Source organism: Sabethes cyaneus, chromosome 1, assembly GCF_943734655.1.
Source record: "Sabethes cyaneus chromosome 1, idSabCyanKW18_F2, whole genome shotgun sequence".
Taxonomy (NCBI): Eukaryota; Metazoa; Arthropoda; class Insecta; order Diptera; family Culicidae; genus Sabethes; species Sabethes cyaneus.
Genome location: NC_071353.1, coordinates 55,374,513 through 55,391,829, shown reverse-complemented (window position 1 = coordinate 55,391,829; position 17,317 = coordinate 55,374,513). Strand labels below are relative to the sequence as shown.

Below are 17,317 nucleotides of genomic sequence, written 5' to 3'. Positions count from 1 at the left end.
GATAATGGTTGCATCTGAATTGTAAGATAATGTGTTTATGGTTAGGTATTCAGAACATTGAAAGTCATTAGTTTGAATAATTTTTTTCTACGTTTAAGATTCATGTCCAAAACTGACTTTATTTTTTATTTTGAACTTATTTCATTTGTCTGCCGCAATTTTGACAGCTTTGTTTTCATGTGTGGTCGCTTCACTGCGATCAGTAGAATCGATCTATTATAATATCGCCCGGGTGTTTGCTATAGGGCTGGTAATAGGCTGAATAATGCGTACCGTCGGTGCCTTGTGCACGTGTAGGCATAAAATAGATCCTACAGTGGTTCATAGCCTCTTATTCAGCAACTCCTATTCCTACATCCTCGTGGCACCAGCTGGGATACGAGCAACCTTGGTGGAGATCGGGTAACCAACCCCGGTGGAAGCCAAGGTCGTATGCTGACAGGAAAGGAGGGCGCTTTCGAGCTTCGTTGGCCCTCCGGCGAAACAGGGGGTTGGTGTAGCAGGCTTTGCAAGCCGTCACCACGAAAAATACTTAAGCACAAAAAAAATACTAGGAACAATTGGAATAGACCCACGCGACGAAAAAGGACTATGGATTGGAAACTCGGGACGTGGAACTGCCGATCTCTCAACTTCCAAGGGAGCACTCGAGTGCTCTCCGACGTATTGAAGAGCCGCAAGTTCGACGTCGTAGCGCTGCATGAGGTGTGCTGGAAGAGCTCAACGGTACGTACGTTCAGAGATGGACATACCATCTACCAGAGCTGCGGCAACATACACGAGCTGGGTACAGCTTTCATAGTGATGGGCGAGATGCGGAAACGGGTGATTGGGTGGTGACCAATCCTCGAATGTGCAGGTTGAGAATCAAGGGCCGATTCTTCAATATAAGCATCATCAACGTGCACAGCCCTCACCTCAGAAGTACCGATGACGACAAGGATAAATTCTACGCGCAGTTGGAGAGTGAATACGACCGCTGCCCAAAACATGATATCAAGATCGTCATCGGGGATTTCAATGCTCAGGTCGCCCAGGAGGAGGAATACAAATCGGTGATTAAAAGGTTCAGTGCACACCAACGGACCAATGAAATGGGCCTAACACTTATCGACTTTGCCGCCTCCAAGAATATGGCCATACGTAGTACCTTTTTCCAGCACAGAATCCACCATAAGTACACCTGGAGGTCATCAAATCAGACAGAATCACAGATCGACCACGTTTTGATCGACAGTCGGCACTTCTCAGACATTATCGACGTCAGATCCTATCGAAGCGCTAACGTTGACTCGGACCACTACCTAGTGATGGGTAAGATGCGCCCAAGACTCTCCGTTGTGAACAACATTCGGTACCGACGCCAGACTCGGTTAGATCTCGCGCGGCTGAAGCAGCCAGACGTCGCCGCAAACTACGCGCATTCACTCGAAGCTGCACTGCCGGAAGAGGACGAGCTGGACGAAGCCCCTCTCGAGGACTGTTGGAACACTATCAAAACAGCCATCAGCATTGCAGCGGAGAGCTCCATCGGGCATGTGGCCCGGCATCAGCGGAACGATTGGTTTGACGATGAATGTAGGAGGGTGATGGATGAGGAAAACGCTGCGCGGGCGGCCAAGATGCGCAGTGCCACACGACAGAACGTGGAAAGATACAAACAGAAGAAGATGCAGCGAAACCAAATCTTTCGGGAGAAAAAGCGCTACCTGAAAGAGCAGGAATATGCAGAGTTGGAGCAGCTGCATCGTTCTCAGGAAACGCGAAAGTTCTACCAGAAACTGAACGGATCCTGCAAAGGCTTTGTGCCGCGAACCGAAATGTGTCGGGATAAGACAGGCAGTATTCTGACGGACTATCGTGAGGTGACCGATAGGTGGAAGCAGCACTTCGACGAACACCTGAATGGCGCCCAGGCGGAGAACCACGGTGGAGGGGAAAGCGATTTCGACGGTGCAATAAACGGGGAAGAGGTGCCAGCTACCGGAGGAGTGGAAAGATGGAGTTATCTGCCCGATCTATAAAAAGGGCGACAAGTTGGACTGTGAGAACTATCGAGCGATCACCGTTCTCAATGCCGCCTATAAAGTGCTGTCCCAAATCATTTGCCGCCGACTATCACCAATTGCGAATAGATTTGTGGGAACTTATCAAGCCGGCTTCGTCGAAGGTCGGTCTACAGCGGATCACTGCGGCACTGCGGCAAATCCTCCAAAAGGGCCGTGAATACAGAATTCCCACGCATCATTCATTCGTTGACTTCAAAGCCGCATATGATACCATCGACCGGAAAGAGCTATGGAAAATCATGGACGAGAACAGCTTCCCCAGGAAGCTCATCAAACTAATTAAATCTACGATGGATGGTACACAGTTCTGTGTTCGGATTTCGGGTGGATTGTCAAGTTCATTCGAATCACACAGAGGGCTTCGTCAAGGTGATGGTCTTTCATGCCTGCTGTTCAACATAGCGCTACAAGGTGTTATGAACCGAGCGGATATTAACACGCGGGGCACGATATTCAACACATCTAGTCAATTCGTCTGCTTTGCCGATGACATGGATATTATTGGCAGAACATCTGTGGCTGAACAGTACACCAGACTAAAGCGCGAAGCAGAAAAGATTGGGTTAAAGGTAAATACGTCTAAAACAAAGTACATGCTGGCCAGCGGAACCAAGGCCGAACGACACCGCTTGGGCAGTAGTATATTGATCGACGGCGATGAATTTGAGGTAGTCGATGAATTTGTCTACCTTGGCTCACTGGTAACGGCGGACAATGATACCAGCCGTGAGATTCGGAGGCGTATTATTAGTGGAAGTCGTGCTTACTATGGGCTCCACAAGCAATTGCGGTCGAGCAGACTAAGTCCCCGTACAAAGTGCACCCTGTACAAGACGCTCATTAGACCGGTTGTTCTCTACGGGCATGAAACATGGACAATGCTCGAGGAGGACCTGCGAGTGCTCGGAGTTTTCGGACGACGTGTGCTAAGAACGATCTTCGGCGGCGTACAGGAGAACAGAGTATGGAGGCGGAGGATGAACCATGAACTCGCACAGCTCTATGGCGAACCCAGTATCCAGAAGGTGGCTAAAGCTGGACGTATTCGATGGGCAGGGCATGTTGCAAGAATGCCGGACAACTACTCAAATCCGGTAGGAACAAGACGACCAGGAGCGCAGTGAGCAAGATGGTTAGACCAGGTAGAGCGAGATCTGGCGGAGAGTACTCGGTGTCCGAGGAATTGGAGAGCGGTAACCCTCAACCGAGTTACATGGAGAAACTTTGTTCAACAGGCTTTGTCTTAGGACGGCAAGCCACCTAAGTAAGTAAGTGTTTGCTATAACCTGCACTACATTACTGTTTCGATATTATCGCTATTGGATGAGCGATTAGCTTATACATTTTTTATGCGTGCTTGTGTGTATTGGGTTTACCCTTCCTTCAATACTTTCTCTATTTTACTCACCTCGATCCTCATGACAGCAGTTCCAGCTCAAAACGCTGAAAAAAGAGCTATTTTTGACTCGACAGTTTTTTATTGGAATAAAATTTTGGTGTTACTTTTGTATAATATAATTTGAGTTACGTAATTAAAGCCAATGAAAAGCTCAAAAGGGCATATTTAGAATATTATATTTAGTGTCCGAGCCCGTGTAATCGACCTTCTCGGATTTGAATTAAATTTTGTCAGATTGTTCGTTTCACGTCACAAAACCAAAAACCCTAAGTTTGGTACCGATTGGACCTTCCCTCGTTTTATGGGAACACCACCTTTTTATAGAAAAGACCCCTTTTTGTCAAACCCTCTTATTTTCTTTTGCTAATATTTCTAGAAATATCAAACACAGACAGAAAGTATTTTCACATTTTCATAGAAACTAATGTTTAGCTCAAAGCTATTTAAAAATATCCGAACTTGATCCGAAGCCCACTCATTCTCACGGTTACCGTTATGTTAATTTGTCAAATTGTATGTCAGACAAACTTAAAATTTTCCAATTTTTCGTTTCCGTTACCTTTCGAAAAAGCAATCATGTCAAATTTTTAACAATCTTTTATAACTGTGATGAGGAATATCTTAAAAATGTAATCCATATTGTTCTTGGTTCGAATGTGGATTCAAACCTCGATTTGCTTAAGAAAACAAAGTTGAAAATAATTAGAAATGATTGTCTATATTAATTATTGCACTTCTGTTGGTGTATCGCTAACATCTAAAGCAATTACATCGGCTCAATTTGCGCTTCGTCACGAATTAATTTTAAACAAAGCTTCCAACAAGCAGCTACGAATCAATTCAACCATTACTACTCGATGTTACCGTCTACGAAAGTGAATTTCATGGTCTTTTTTCGTCTCTTTCACAGACTGAACACAATTGTGCCGAACCCGAAGCCGGACGTTCCCAGCGAAGCGATTATGTGGCATCTCGTTAAGCTATTTAGCAACCCGCATGAATCCGGCCTGCGGCAGCGATGTACCAAATTGGCACAAGCCATTGGAACTTGGCAACCATCGCTTCGTGAAGCACTGATAGCACGCCGTAAACAACTGGATCAGGCGATCGAAGGTCTAGGAGTCCACGGGCTTACGGCAGATCACACAGGGTCACTAATTTCCCTTCATGTGGCCTTGAAGAATGAACTCCAACGACACATTGATACTTACAAAACTGCTATTCATAAACTGGAAGAGCTGAGTCCCGTAACAGTGAGTCCAGATCCAGCACAATCTTCCCATCAACGGTTGCTGGCCATCTGCCATGGTGACATCCAACAGCGATTGATCGACAATAAGACGCTGCTTACCATGCTAGACAAGCCAGCACTCAAGCAGCTGGCCCAATTGGTTGAAAACCTATCTCAACGAGTACAAAACGACAAGGAGGTACTATTCTGCGTGGGTCAAATCCGGAGAATCGATACAACGGCGAATACGGAGGAGAGGTAATGTCGACGGGGATTATATAGGGTGTAACCAATAAGTTTATTTATTTTTTGTACAACTCGTTAATATCTGGTCCGCGCATTCTGTCGTACAGACCGGCAGCTGGCCTGCTGATGAACTACTCCCGAGGCTGTGAGGCCGTGCTGGGGTTAATGGGGCCACTGTGTGCCCCCAGCAGTCCAATGAGCAACGGATGCGGCAGCGGAAGTGGAAGTGACGGTTACCATTCCGATTCCGATAGCGACGAAACTAAGTATTTAATCTAGCAAACATTTGTGATTTTCTTTAGGAAATTTACCCAAGTTCCCAACCTGCTAATCGAATGTCATATTTTATTTCTTTTGTTCGTATCACCTACATTACGATTGTTGCTGTCTCGGAACGTAACCTACCGCCCTAGCTCCGAGCTTGTGAGGCTGTACAGTCTTATGTACAGTAAGCATCGCGTCGAAACATTGGATTCACTCAACAGTTTAATGCAACTGAAACATGCTCATCAACTGAAAGCTAAAATACTGTTTTCGATCATTGTGGTAAGTAAATATGATCATATATTTTAATATTTTAAAAATCGAACGAATGTAATTGGCAACTTTGTGCATTTTTTTTAACAAAAACATGTAAATGTTGACATGTGGTAGTAAAAGATTCGTTTGAATAAGCTGCGTGGCAACCAATGTGATATATACAGGTGTGGCAATGTTGATTAAGTGGTGTTAGTGCAATGAAGAAATTTCATCATGGTGTGGGTGGAATCGTAAATCGACCAATCACGATGAAGCGTGACGTCAAACTCCAAGAACAAACCCCATTGTCCGACGCGGTTTGTTTTTGTAGTTTGACGTCGTTTTCTGATTTTTCGCTACTAATACCATCAAATGTCTTCATCTGCCACACCTTTTTAAACCTCATTGCGTGGCAACGTCAGCGTTTGTAATTTATACAAGCACTCGTGCTATGCTTTACCAATATGAAGAATAAAGTTCGATCAGGGAAAAACCGGATACGAAAACGTTGTTGGAGTAAAATTATGCGTTCCGTTTTATATTTTTCAATGTAACGACTCTACATTACCATGCCAATTATATAACCATTGTTTCAACCTCACGTCTTACCGCTGCTCAAACACTTTCCCAAACGCGTCCCATCACATAATGGGCAAAAATGAACTCGTAATCCCAATAGTTAGAAGCCGCTGGTTTGGAATCTTACAAGACACCTTTTGCTGTGTAAAAAAAATGCAAGGAATCGATTGGTGATAATCTCATCCTGCGCAGACCTTGGGAAGCTGTTCCGTTTACCCTAGTTATTATCCCAAAAAGTCATGGCAAAAGCTAATTAAACAGCATAAAAACTTATTAGCCGCCAGTGAAATGAACTCAAATAACTTTCAAATGTTGTCAAATCAGCAGAAGTATCAAATCCTATCCATTCCATACTGGGCGAAATGCAAAAACAGTCTATGTTGGGAGAGAATCCGTCCTTCTCCCAATGAGGTATGTGGTTCTTGGATGGCCTATCGTCCACGGCCAACGACCAATTGTCCTTCCTTCCTCGGACTAGTGATGACGACGACACGGGCAATCAAGGCTCCGTGAATCCAGCAAGAAAACCACACCGTTGCACTAATAACACCTTTTATTGTACTAAACAATTATTTAATAACTTAGACACAAACTACATTTATTGTACACAATACTATTATAACGTGCGATATAAATTAAAGAGGTTCCCCCTTGGGACACCTGTTCTAGGCCGTGATCGATGGCAGACTGATCTCTCCGTCATTGGTAACGCTAATTATCGGTAGATGATCCTCGCTCTCCTCTAATCGATCTTGATGGGATGTGATCGATCTCTACTCCGACAGCGTGGCACGTATCGATTTTTATTGGCTGCATGCTCGATGGCTGGTATAAATGATTACACATTCCAACATTCTCACCTACCCTGAAGTGTCAGGAACTTCTGAAAATAAACAAACTCCCTTTCGATGCATTGGATTGGAATACTTAGCTCGTAGCGAAATTAAAATCGTGACCATCAGTTATTCGGATTCGGTGGATGGTAGGATGCATATTTTTACGATCGGCCGTTGCAGATACCCAGTGGCTGTTTTGATGGTGACTACTCGTACTATGTCATCAGGACCAGGGTGTAGCTTATGAATTCGGCCCATCTTCCAGCGCGTTGGTGGCTGGTTGCTATCCGCGATGATCACCAGCTTTCCGACATCAACCTTCGTTGGAGGCTCCCAGTTTTTAGTTCTGCCCTGCAGTTGCGCCAAATATTCTGTCCGCCAACGCTTCCAAAAATCTTGCAGTTGTCGTTGTACTAACTGCCAGCGTTTTAGCCTGTTTACCTTTATATTTGAGAAATCTGGTTCCGGGAGAGATTGCAAGGATCCCCCGGTTAGAAAATGACCAGGTGTTAGTGGCCGTAGATCCATCGGATCGTCAGACAGTTGCGTTAATGGCCGTGAGTTCAGGCAAGCCTCTACCTGGACCAACAGGGTATTGAAATCCTCGAACGTGAGCGTACTGTCCCCTATTACACGAAGTAAGTGATGTTTAGCTGAGCGTACTGCGGCCTCCCAAAGGCCTCCAAAATGTGGAGCGCTTGGCGGATTAAAGTGCCATTGCATGCCTTCCTTAGCACATTCTTTGGTAACCGATTCGCGGTATTCTCTATCGTTGAACATCTTGAACAGCTCCTTGATGTGGTTCCGTGCGCCAACAAAATTTGTGCCGTTGTCCGAATATATATCGGTACTTCTCCCACGCCTAGCAATAAATCGTCGTAATGCCTGCAGAAATCTTTCGGTTGAAAGGTCAGTAACCAGCTCTAAGTGTACTGCCTTAGTACACATGCACACAAAAACCGCACCGTATCCCTTTACTGTTGATCGTTTCCTACCGTCACGTAGATACACCGGCCCGAAATAGTCCACTCCGGTTTTGGCGAAAGGTCTGCTAATCCTGACGCGTGCAGCTGGTAGGTCTCCCATCTGTTGCTTCATCGTAGTTAGGTTCGCCCTGAAACATCGCTGACACTGATGAACGATTTTTCGAGCTGTCTCTCTTCCACGTAAAGGCCAGTAGCGTAACCGTACGGTACTCAAAAGTAATTGAGGTCCTGCGTGTAATAAACGTTCGTGATAATGTCTGAAAAGCAGCGTCGTTAAAATATGCTTAGCAGGCAAAATTACTGGATGTATTGCACTCTGTGCTTCTTCAGAATGACTCAATCTTCCACCTATTCTTAATTCACCATCAGCACCGATAGTAGGATTAAACCATCTGAGTGGGGACCGGCGAGATACTGTTTTACCCTTTTTCAACGCCTGTAATTCTTCAGGAAATGATTCCCTTTGGACTTGCAGAATAATCGCTAATTCCGCCTCTTTTAACTCTTGTGTTGTAAGAAATCCGTTCGGCTTGGGATTTGAAGGATGTTGCAAAATAGCAATTAACCGTAACCAGTAAGCTGTGGCGCGAATAAGTTTTGTAAATGAGCAAAATTTTGCTGTGAATTCAGTAGAAAAGGATGTTGTGTTTATGGCGGTATGAACTACTGTATTTCCACGTCGATCTGGTAGATGTTCCGAAATAATTTCTTGTTGATGTGGCCAATTTTCCTCCCTTCTACTCAACCAGTCTGGGCCCTTCCACCATAGGTTGTTTTCATGCAGGTTATTTGGTGAAATGCCACGAGAGATTAAATCCGCTGGATTAGATTTCCCCGGTACATGCTGCCAAGAATGTCCTTCCGATAGTGCTTGAATTTTTGAAACCCGGTTAGCCACGAAAGTGGTCCATGTAGCCGGCGGAGACTTGATCCATTGCAGAACGCATGTGGAATCTGTCCACAGGTAAACCTTGTATGTATTTTTAAGTGCATCCAAAACCTTCTCCACGAGCTCTACGGCTAGGACTGCACCTCGCAGCTCCAGCCTAGGAAGAGATTGTACCTTCAGTGGCGCGACCTTTGATTTCGATGTTAGTAGTTGGACTGTATATCTTCCGTTCCCATCAGTGCTTCGAAGATATAAACAACAGCCAAATGCCCTTTCCGAAGCATCTGAGAAGCAGTGAATATCGGTAGAAACTGATCCAGCCGGGATCACACATCGCGGAATTCGAAGTAAATTTAGGGATGGTAATTCTGAATGAAAGGTTTTCCATTCCTCACCTACCATTTCCGGTACCGGTTCATCCCATGACAGCCTTTCCCCTTGGCCGTTATCGAGGTGCCATAATCTTTGCATTAATATTTTTGCCTTCACTATGGTTTAGTGATCGACATCGGACCGGGTAAAGTCCGGAAAGTCCGGTCCGATACCCGGTCCGAAGTCCGATCGGAACGAAATTTTTGAGTCCGATTTTTTATCGGACCGGAACCGGAACGAAGCGTTCCGGAACCGGACCGGACCAGGTCTTCCGTTGAAAGTCCGGAAAAGTCCGGAGCACTTTTGATCGTAAAACTGACCGCAGTGGAAACGATGACTAGGACTTGCTTTCTATGTTTAAAACTAATTTCCTTTCACTTCCTCAGTATTGAGGAAAGGCAATAATTTCGCTAGCAATAATACACTTTCTGTTGAAGGCTCCAAAACAAGTCCAGCGAATCGATTTATTTTTGAAAAATTAGAAAATATCTGTGGGTCTTAAAACCGAACGTTTCGCAGCATCGGTTCGTGCCTTATGATCCCTCAAAATTTAATTTCAAAGGTAACCGATATTCACGCTTATGGTCCAATATGAAAGATAACTCAATAGTTTCATCGGATTTTTCAAAATTATCGTATAGGTTTAGGCCGAAGAGTCTCAGATTTTCATGAAATTTTGCTTACGAGTATAGGATGTTAACTTTTTAATGAAAACAATATCCTGTCCTATTTTCCCAGAAAACTCCACTAGAAATTTTTCGATTTTTTCGAACACAGCTCATTTCGAAAGTTTATAGTTTTAAAACCAAGCATTGCAGAACAATTTTTTTATGAAAACGCTATAAAATTTTCTCAGCAATCCAGGAAAAATATTAGTTGGAACAAGCTTTCCACATCATTTTCTATGACGGTGCAAAATTCTAATCAAATGTTGGAAAGCCCATGTTCTAAGTCTTAAGAAATTTTGAAATATAGTGGACTCTCGGAAAAGTTAATCGATTGGTGAATGGGTCGATTAACTTTTTCGAAATATTACCTTTTGTGAGTAGTCCTAAGAGTCATTGAAAATGATAAACACAAAAGCGAAAAATATATTCTCGGATGCAGAATACTCATTTTTAAGTATCTGGAAGTTGTAACATAAAGAAATATGTAGCAAGATCTTTATGAAATAATGCTTCCCTACGATAAAACTGAACCTTGTCGTGGTGTAGGGCTTTGTGGGTATATGTCAAAATACTTTTGTGATTTCAAGAGGAACTCGGGGTGAAAATTTACCAAATGCGATTGTTGCGTTGTTCAGAAAGTGCTTTTATTCCGTTTAAGAATAAGGCCAGTATGGGGATCTCTGATAATTAATAGATGAATGTTTTTGGGATTCATCCCTATTTACAGCTGTCACAAATATGTCCGAAAAATGTCGGATTGGTTGGCTTAGGGCTAGTAAGGGGATGTAAGTGGGATACCAGATCCTGTTGGATGCCGAAGGACCACTCTATAATGATTACGGGTATAATAATAGAAGTGCTTAGATAGCAGATGGGAAAATTAGGTCAATTCGTGTCGTGTGTTCGAGTCTCGGCTGGGCGGTGCTGCTAAATAGTCAGTAGGATTTTTGCACTGACCCCGTGGCTGACCTGTGCTCTGATGGCCGGCCGCGGGGTCTGTCGATAGGGAGGGGTTGAGTCTTAGAGAGACGTTTAAGCCCACAGCTTTACTGCACTAGCTCTTTGGTCTCGAGGGTAGGAAGGCGGGTGCGTCTCTATAAAGCTTTATAAGCTCTAAAACTTCTGTCGACTACCGCGAACGTCCGAGTTGTACTGCGCTCAATTTACTGTGTATCTTGGGACAGTGCATAAATGCTGGGGGAATGAAAGATTCAATTTGCCCTGATAAGTTGATAACCGCCAATGCTCCGAAATTTGTCTTTCCTATTAGTTCATTTGTCGTTGTTTGTGTTAGAAAATAGAAAGCGGCCGCGCGGTTGATGACCGGTGTCAGACGGGGCTGACGAATCCTCCACTTCACTATACTACATTTTACAACTCAAGTATGACCGCATTTCAAGGTCAAGAATAAAAATATGAGATTAGTCTAACTCAAGTAGTACAAAAAGTCCAAAGCACATTTACAAATTCGATCTATCATTTTTCTTCTCATCATCATCATCATTATCATCATCATCGTCATCATTATATTTCAAATATGGCATTCCGGCCTTTCGCAGAGAGATCTTAGAGCCAGTTCATGGAGTCTGCGCAGGGCCGGAACGCCTCCGCCTGCGGGCAAAGGCGTGACGGCTAAGCTTGGGACTCTACCTGTTTTTAAGTGGGCGACATTGCCTGCCTCGTCAGGTATAACTGATGTTTGAGGTCTCTCTGACACTTTGTTAACATCACAAAAGGGCTCAGCGCAGAGTGTTATATGCTACTAGCTGACCCGGCAAACTTCGTATTGCCACAAATTAAAATGTGTTGTACATAAATCGTGAATCTGTCACAATCTCGAGTTTAGCAAGTTTCTGAGGAGCTCAACCTAAGATAACTCATTTTGGCAGTTACGTCACTATGAGAGCATGGGTATTTTAATTTACAAATTTTCAATTTTTCCTAACAATAAAGTAGAAAACAATCCCCCTGTTAAGCGTTATAGCACTTAAATATGCGCCGTGATTGTATAACATTTCGCTGAATACCATTTCGCGAAAAACCTTACGCGGAATGTCCCATTTCACGGAAAACCTTTTCATGAAAAGTACCATTTCGATCCTCGGGGTGATCCTCTCCTCACTCGTTGTCGCTCGTTCGGATCCAACTGAAGGAAAGTAATAGAGGTAGACCTAGGAAAACAAATCAACCTAGACAGAGCTGATTTCTGCGGGGGGCTGCAGAAAGTTTTTGGTGGTCTTGTTATTGTCTGTTATGTTTTATGGAAAAGTCATGACAAAAAAATCCTGTCTACAAAATTCCCCACATGCCGAATTTGGTTCCATTTGCTTGATTAGTTCTCGAGTTATGAGGAAATTTGTATTTCATTCCCCTAAAGGGGGAGGGGTCATAATTCCCCTCCTAAAGAGAAGAAGGGTGCACCATTAAAAAAAATTATCTCCAAATATACCCTTATGTCAAGTTTTAATCTATTTGCCTGATTAGCTCTCGAGTTATGCAGAATTTGTGTTTGATTTGTATGGGAGCCCTCCCTCTTGGTGGGGGGAGGGGTCTCTGACCATCATAAGAACCTTCCTCGGCCCCAAAAATCCTACAATGCAAATTTTCACGCCGATCGGTTCAGTAGTTTTCGATTCTATAAGGAACTTACCGACAGACAGACAGACAGAAATCCATTTTATAGGTATAGAAGATTAAGCGACCAGTTAGATAACCCGAAAAAAAGAAAAAAAAAAGAAAAAAAACCTCTTTATGGAATAATACTTAGTTCCTTTCAGTAAATTTAAAATAGTCGGTTATACTAGTTAACTTTTGATTTTTCGAAATCAACGCCAACGTTTTGGTAATGTTCGCGTTTATTTTTCGTCCCTGCTGTTCCTTCTTTAGCATTTAAAATTCAATCTAAGTTTGCGCTTTTCCAGTATGTTATCAAAAATCCTGAGAAAAGTATGTGCCCGTATTGAACTGTTGCTACAACTGTCCGGTACAAGAGTTTAATTTAATCCCAGTTATGATGAGACTCTGTAAGAAACTGTGAAAAGGCGTTAAGAAATCGAAAAAGGAGAATTAAAGATAGAAGGAAACCACACGTGTGTGAATGAACGCTTTGGATAACCAAAAAATTTAAACTCTCGGAAAAGTTAAGGCAAAAATTGCATGTGTTGCATGGGAGCTAATATTCGCTTAACTTTTCTGAACAATTAACTTTTCAGAGAGTTAACTTTTCCAAGAGTCCACTGTATTTTTTTCTTATTAGATAATTCATTTATCTGTTAGTGTCAAAAATTTCACTGCAGTGATTTTTTTTTTCTTCAGGAGTTTTCCACCACCGTGAGAAATATTTTTTCCAACTGGTATTTTTGTCAAGTGGCTAAGAATTTTTTGCCGTTTCATAAAACAAATTGTTCAAAAGTTATAAACTTTTGAAGCAAGTGATGTCCGAGAAAACTGTAAAATTTGATTGGAAGTTTCCTGAGAAAATAAAAAATCGCGAATTTGAATTAATTTTCAAATTCAAAGATTCAGAACATAAACTGGCGATTGACAGGCAATTATTTAATTAAAAGCTGACTTTCATGTCTTAAAGTGTACCATTCCAAGATTGGTAAGCTACCAAGCATCAGTTAATGGTGTCGCATTTCCATTTTTTTTAAATTATCCGTTTCAGGCCGGTTAGCGTTTAGTAGTTACGGAAGGTTCCACACATTCAAAGCTTTGCCTTTGACATTTACCTATTTTTTAAAAATTGGTCAATTTTGCATCCGGACAATTTCGGACTTCCGGACCGGAATCGGACCGGAACCGGAACAGAGCTAAATCGGACCGGAACGAAATCGGACCTAAAAAATTCGTACCGATTTTTTACCGGACCGGACCGGACCGGAACCCGGACTTCAATTTTCGTTCCGATGTCGAACACTACTATGGTTGCACCCAATAGCCCTAGAGGGTCGAACAGCGATGCGATAATAGATAGAATCGTTCGCTTTGTTAGAAGTTCCTCTTCACTGAGTGGAGGAATGACAAATTGAAATTTAAGACAATCCGTTTTAGGTAGCCAAGACAGTCCTAAAGTTTTTACCGTTGCATCACGGTCCCAGCTAACTTCTTCCGTCTCAGGGAGTGCCAGATTCTCCCTTGGTATACCTTCCAGTACCTGCTTGCTATTAGATACCCATTTTCGTAGTTTAAATCCTCCGCCCGCCAGCATGCTGTCTAACTGTCTCCGTAATTCAACTGCGGTGTTGATATCATTGGTTCCAGATATCACATCGTCCATGTAGATGTCTTCATTTACTGCCTGAGCCGCGAGAGGAAACTGTTCCCGTTCATCCTCAGCGAGTTGTTTTAGTGTTCGAGTTGCTAGGAACGGTGCCGGTTTCGTTCCGTACGTGACCGTTTTAAGTTCGTACGTTACAAACTGTTCATCTCGATTGAATCGCCACAATATACTTTGCAATGGGGTATCTGCGTTATCCATGTTAATTTGGCGAAACATTTTCTCTACATCAGCGACAACCATTATCTGACGAGTTCGACAGCGAAGTATGATCGACCGCAAGTCCTGCTGTACGATCGGTCCAACAAATAGCGCTTCATTAAGTGAAATCCCAGTTGACGTTTTACAGGAGGCATCAAAGACCACCCTAACCTTGGTAGTGGTACTGGAGTTTTTTACGACAGGATGGTGTGGTAAATAACAACGATTGAATTCTTCTTGCGCACTGCATTCCACCTTCTGCATGTGTCCTAATTGAAGGTATTCTAACATAAACGCTTCATATTGTTTGCGCAGCTCTGCATCTCGTTCGAGCCTTCTTTCCAATCCTAGAAGACGTTTTAAAGCGATATCCTTTGATGATCCCATCCGATTTAGTACATTTTCGTCCCTTGGTAGCGTTACTGTGTACCGGCCATTCGAATCTCGACGAGTTGTCCTCTGATACTGCTCCTCGCAGCGCATTTCCTCAGGCGAGTAGTTGTTATCGTATCCTACCTCCTCAGAGGCCCAAAACCGTTCCATTAACTTCTCCAATGTGCCTGATACCGCCATGTTACATACCGTTTGTGATGGCCTTTTAGTAGATTCTACTTCTCCGGATACCACCCATCCAAAAACCGACTCCGTTAATTGCGGTAGACCATCTCCTAGTGATAATTCATTTCCAGTCTGAAAGAAACTGAAAAACGCTTGAATGCCCAGGACCAAATCGACACCTCTCGATTGAAAGAAAGCGGGATCAGCCAGTCTAATATCCTCCGGTATATCCCATCCGAAGTGCCTTACAGGCGATGTTGGTAAATTTACGGTAACCTTTGGTAAAACGAGGAAATCCATTTTCTTGGCAAATGTTGAGACTCTTGATTTGATTGTTGCACGGACACTGTGCTTCACCTTTGTTGCGACCTGACCTACTCCAAGAACTGAAATCTCGACCCCTTGCCTGGATACTTTTAACCGTTGACATAATGCTTCAGAAATGAAATTACATTCTGATCCCGAATCGAGTAAGGCGCGAGCATGATGACACAAACCATTGTCATCTTCGATTATTATTATTGCCGTTGCTAGAAGTATAGTTGTAATCCTTTCCGTGGAAGCGCTAGCAGAGACACTTTGAGTTGAAGCCTGGTTCGACACCCTCGTAATTGCTTCTTCTGATGTTTCAGCTACCACCATGTTGCTTGTCGACGGTCTTTGATCTTCGCTGGGTTTATAGTCATTGCCTTCTCCGTCCGACCTAAAGCAAACCATTGTATGATGCCGAGCCTTACACTTCCTGCAGTAATATTTAGATAGGCAATTTTTCGCTTGATGGCCCCTTTTGAAACAGTTGCGACAGAGTGAGTGAATTCGTAGCAAGGATTCCCTGTTAGCGACAGACATTTTTTGAAAGACCGGGCAGGTGTGAAGCCAATGTGTCTCAGGACATGCTGGACATTTACCAGTAGAATTTTGTGTTGCATTATGGTTTACTCTAAACGATGGCACCCTTTTCTTAACTGGCGAAGACTCACGTTTACTCTCGGAATGCCTTGATGGAAGAGACTCGAGAACTTGAACTCGACGTTGTAAGAAGTCAACCAGGTCCTTGAGACAATCTTGCTCCTTATTGGCAGAATACTCCTCCCAGCTTCTGCGAGTGCTACCATCCAAACGAGTAATGAGAATGTTAACCAATAGTAGATCCTTATAGTCCGCTGGCTGTACTATCTGGTCTAAAGTGTGGACAATGCGTTGAAAAGCCTCTAGTAGCGCATGTAATTCAGCACCAGATTCCTTTGCAACAGTGGATAGGTTAAGCAGTGATTGGATTTGCCGCTTCTTCAGCAACTTGCTGTTATTATAGCGTTTAAGTAAAGTTTCCCAAGCGATTTGATAATTTCCTCTGGTAGTCTTAATTGGATCGATCAAAGCCTTTGCCTCCCCTTGCAGGCTGCTTTTTAAATAATGTAACTTTTCTACCTCCGGTAGATCCGATTTCCAGTGAATCATAGAGGTGAATAGATCCCTGAAGCTAAGCCAGTCGTCTATATTACCATTGAAGGACTGAAGTTTGATTTGAGGCAACCGTATGTGATCCACTTGCCCTAGCGTTGAGTTATCTAATTGCCTTGTAGATTGCTCTAAAACCGGAGGATCCTGCAACTCCCTTGCCTTATCTATCAGAAACGATTTAATATCAAAGTAACGATTTTCGAACTCTAAACGCTCCTTAGCGAAGGCATCTTCTTCCACAATAAAATCTTCATGAGATTCAACCTCATAAGTAATTTCCGTTATCTTGTCCCATAAATCTGTCAATCGTTCGAGACGTACTGCTATCTGACTGGCGGTTGTGTCCTGTGGGTAGTTGGACACAAACTCGGCGATATTTCGAAACGAAGCATGCAAGCCCTTCAATTTGGTTTGCAGTGACTTCAAGGATGCAACCTTCTTCGCTGTAGACGATGCAGCAGGCGGCATGATGTTAGCTCAGGAGTAGAGTGGTAGAGAAGAACTCGAATGTAGTATACAATGTGGCCCTACTTCGGCCGAACATATACTGTTAAGCCCTACCTGGAGAACTAACAGCGGCGCAGTAACCAAAAAATAAAAGCTCTCTCAGATCCAATGATGGCTATCACGTAGGTAATCCTCTCACAACCAATCCTCACATAAGCAATATGAATTTGAATAACCTCGCCAATGCAGTTCACGAAAGGGAATAAATTAATTGTAGTATCACAAATACGGCTTCGGCAGGACATATACCGTAGCCTTACCTGGCCAACCGTTAATCTGCACCGAAATGAGCAATTTGATCGAAATCAATTGAGAAACACCGATAGTAGAAGTCTCCGAATCACAGGGCAATTCCACGTAGAAGTATAAATCCAGTTTGCATCAAAAGGTAGAATTTATTTACGATAGAATCCGACCAGTCCAGGCTCCAGCTGGACATAACTATGTGTAATTTTTACCTAACCAAACCAATTTCCGGATGATGCAACCAGTTACACGACCGTTTACCACAGCCGTA

At 43.3% G+C, this 17,317-nt stretch overlaps 1 protein-coding gene across 1 annotated transcript in view; it reads left to right on the top strand.

Annotated features, from left to right (window-relative positions):
- Positions 1-17,317, top strand: part of LOC128745398 (uncharacterized) — a 37,557-nt gene that overhangs the window by 10,520 nt on the left and 9,720 nt on the right. The window contains exons 2-4 of the mRNA XM_053842465.1: positions 4,379-4,957; positions 5,053-5,211; positions 5,359-5,491. Of these exons, the coding sequence (XP_053698440.1) occupies positions 4,379-4,957; positions 5,053-5,211; positions 5,359-5,491 (871 nt within the window). The remainder of the gene's footprint in view (positions 1-4,378; positions 4,958-5,052; positions 5,212-5,358; positions 5,492-17,317) is intronic.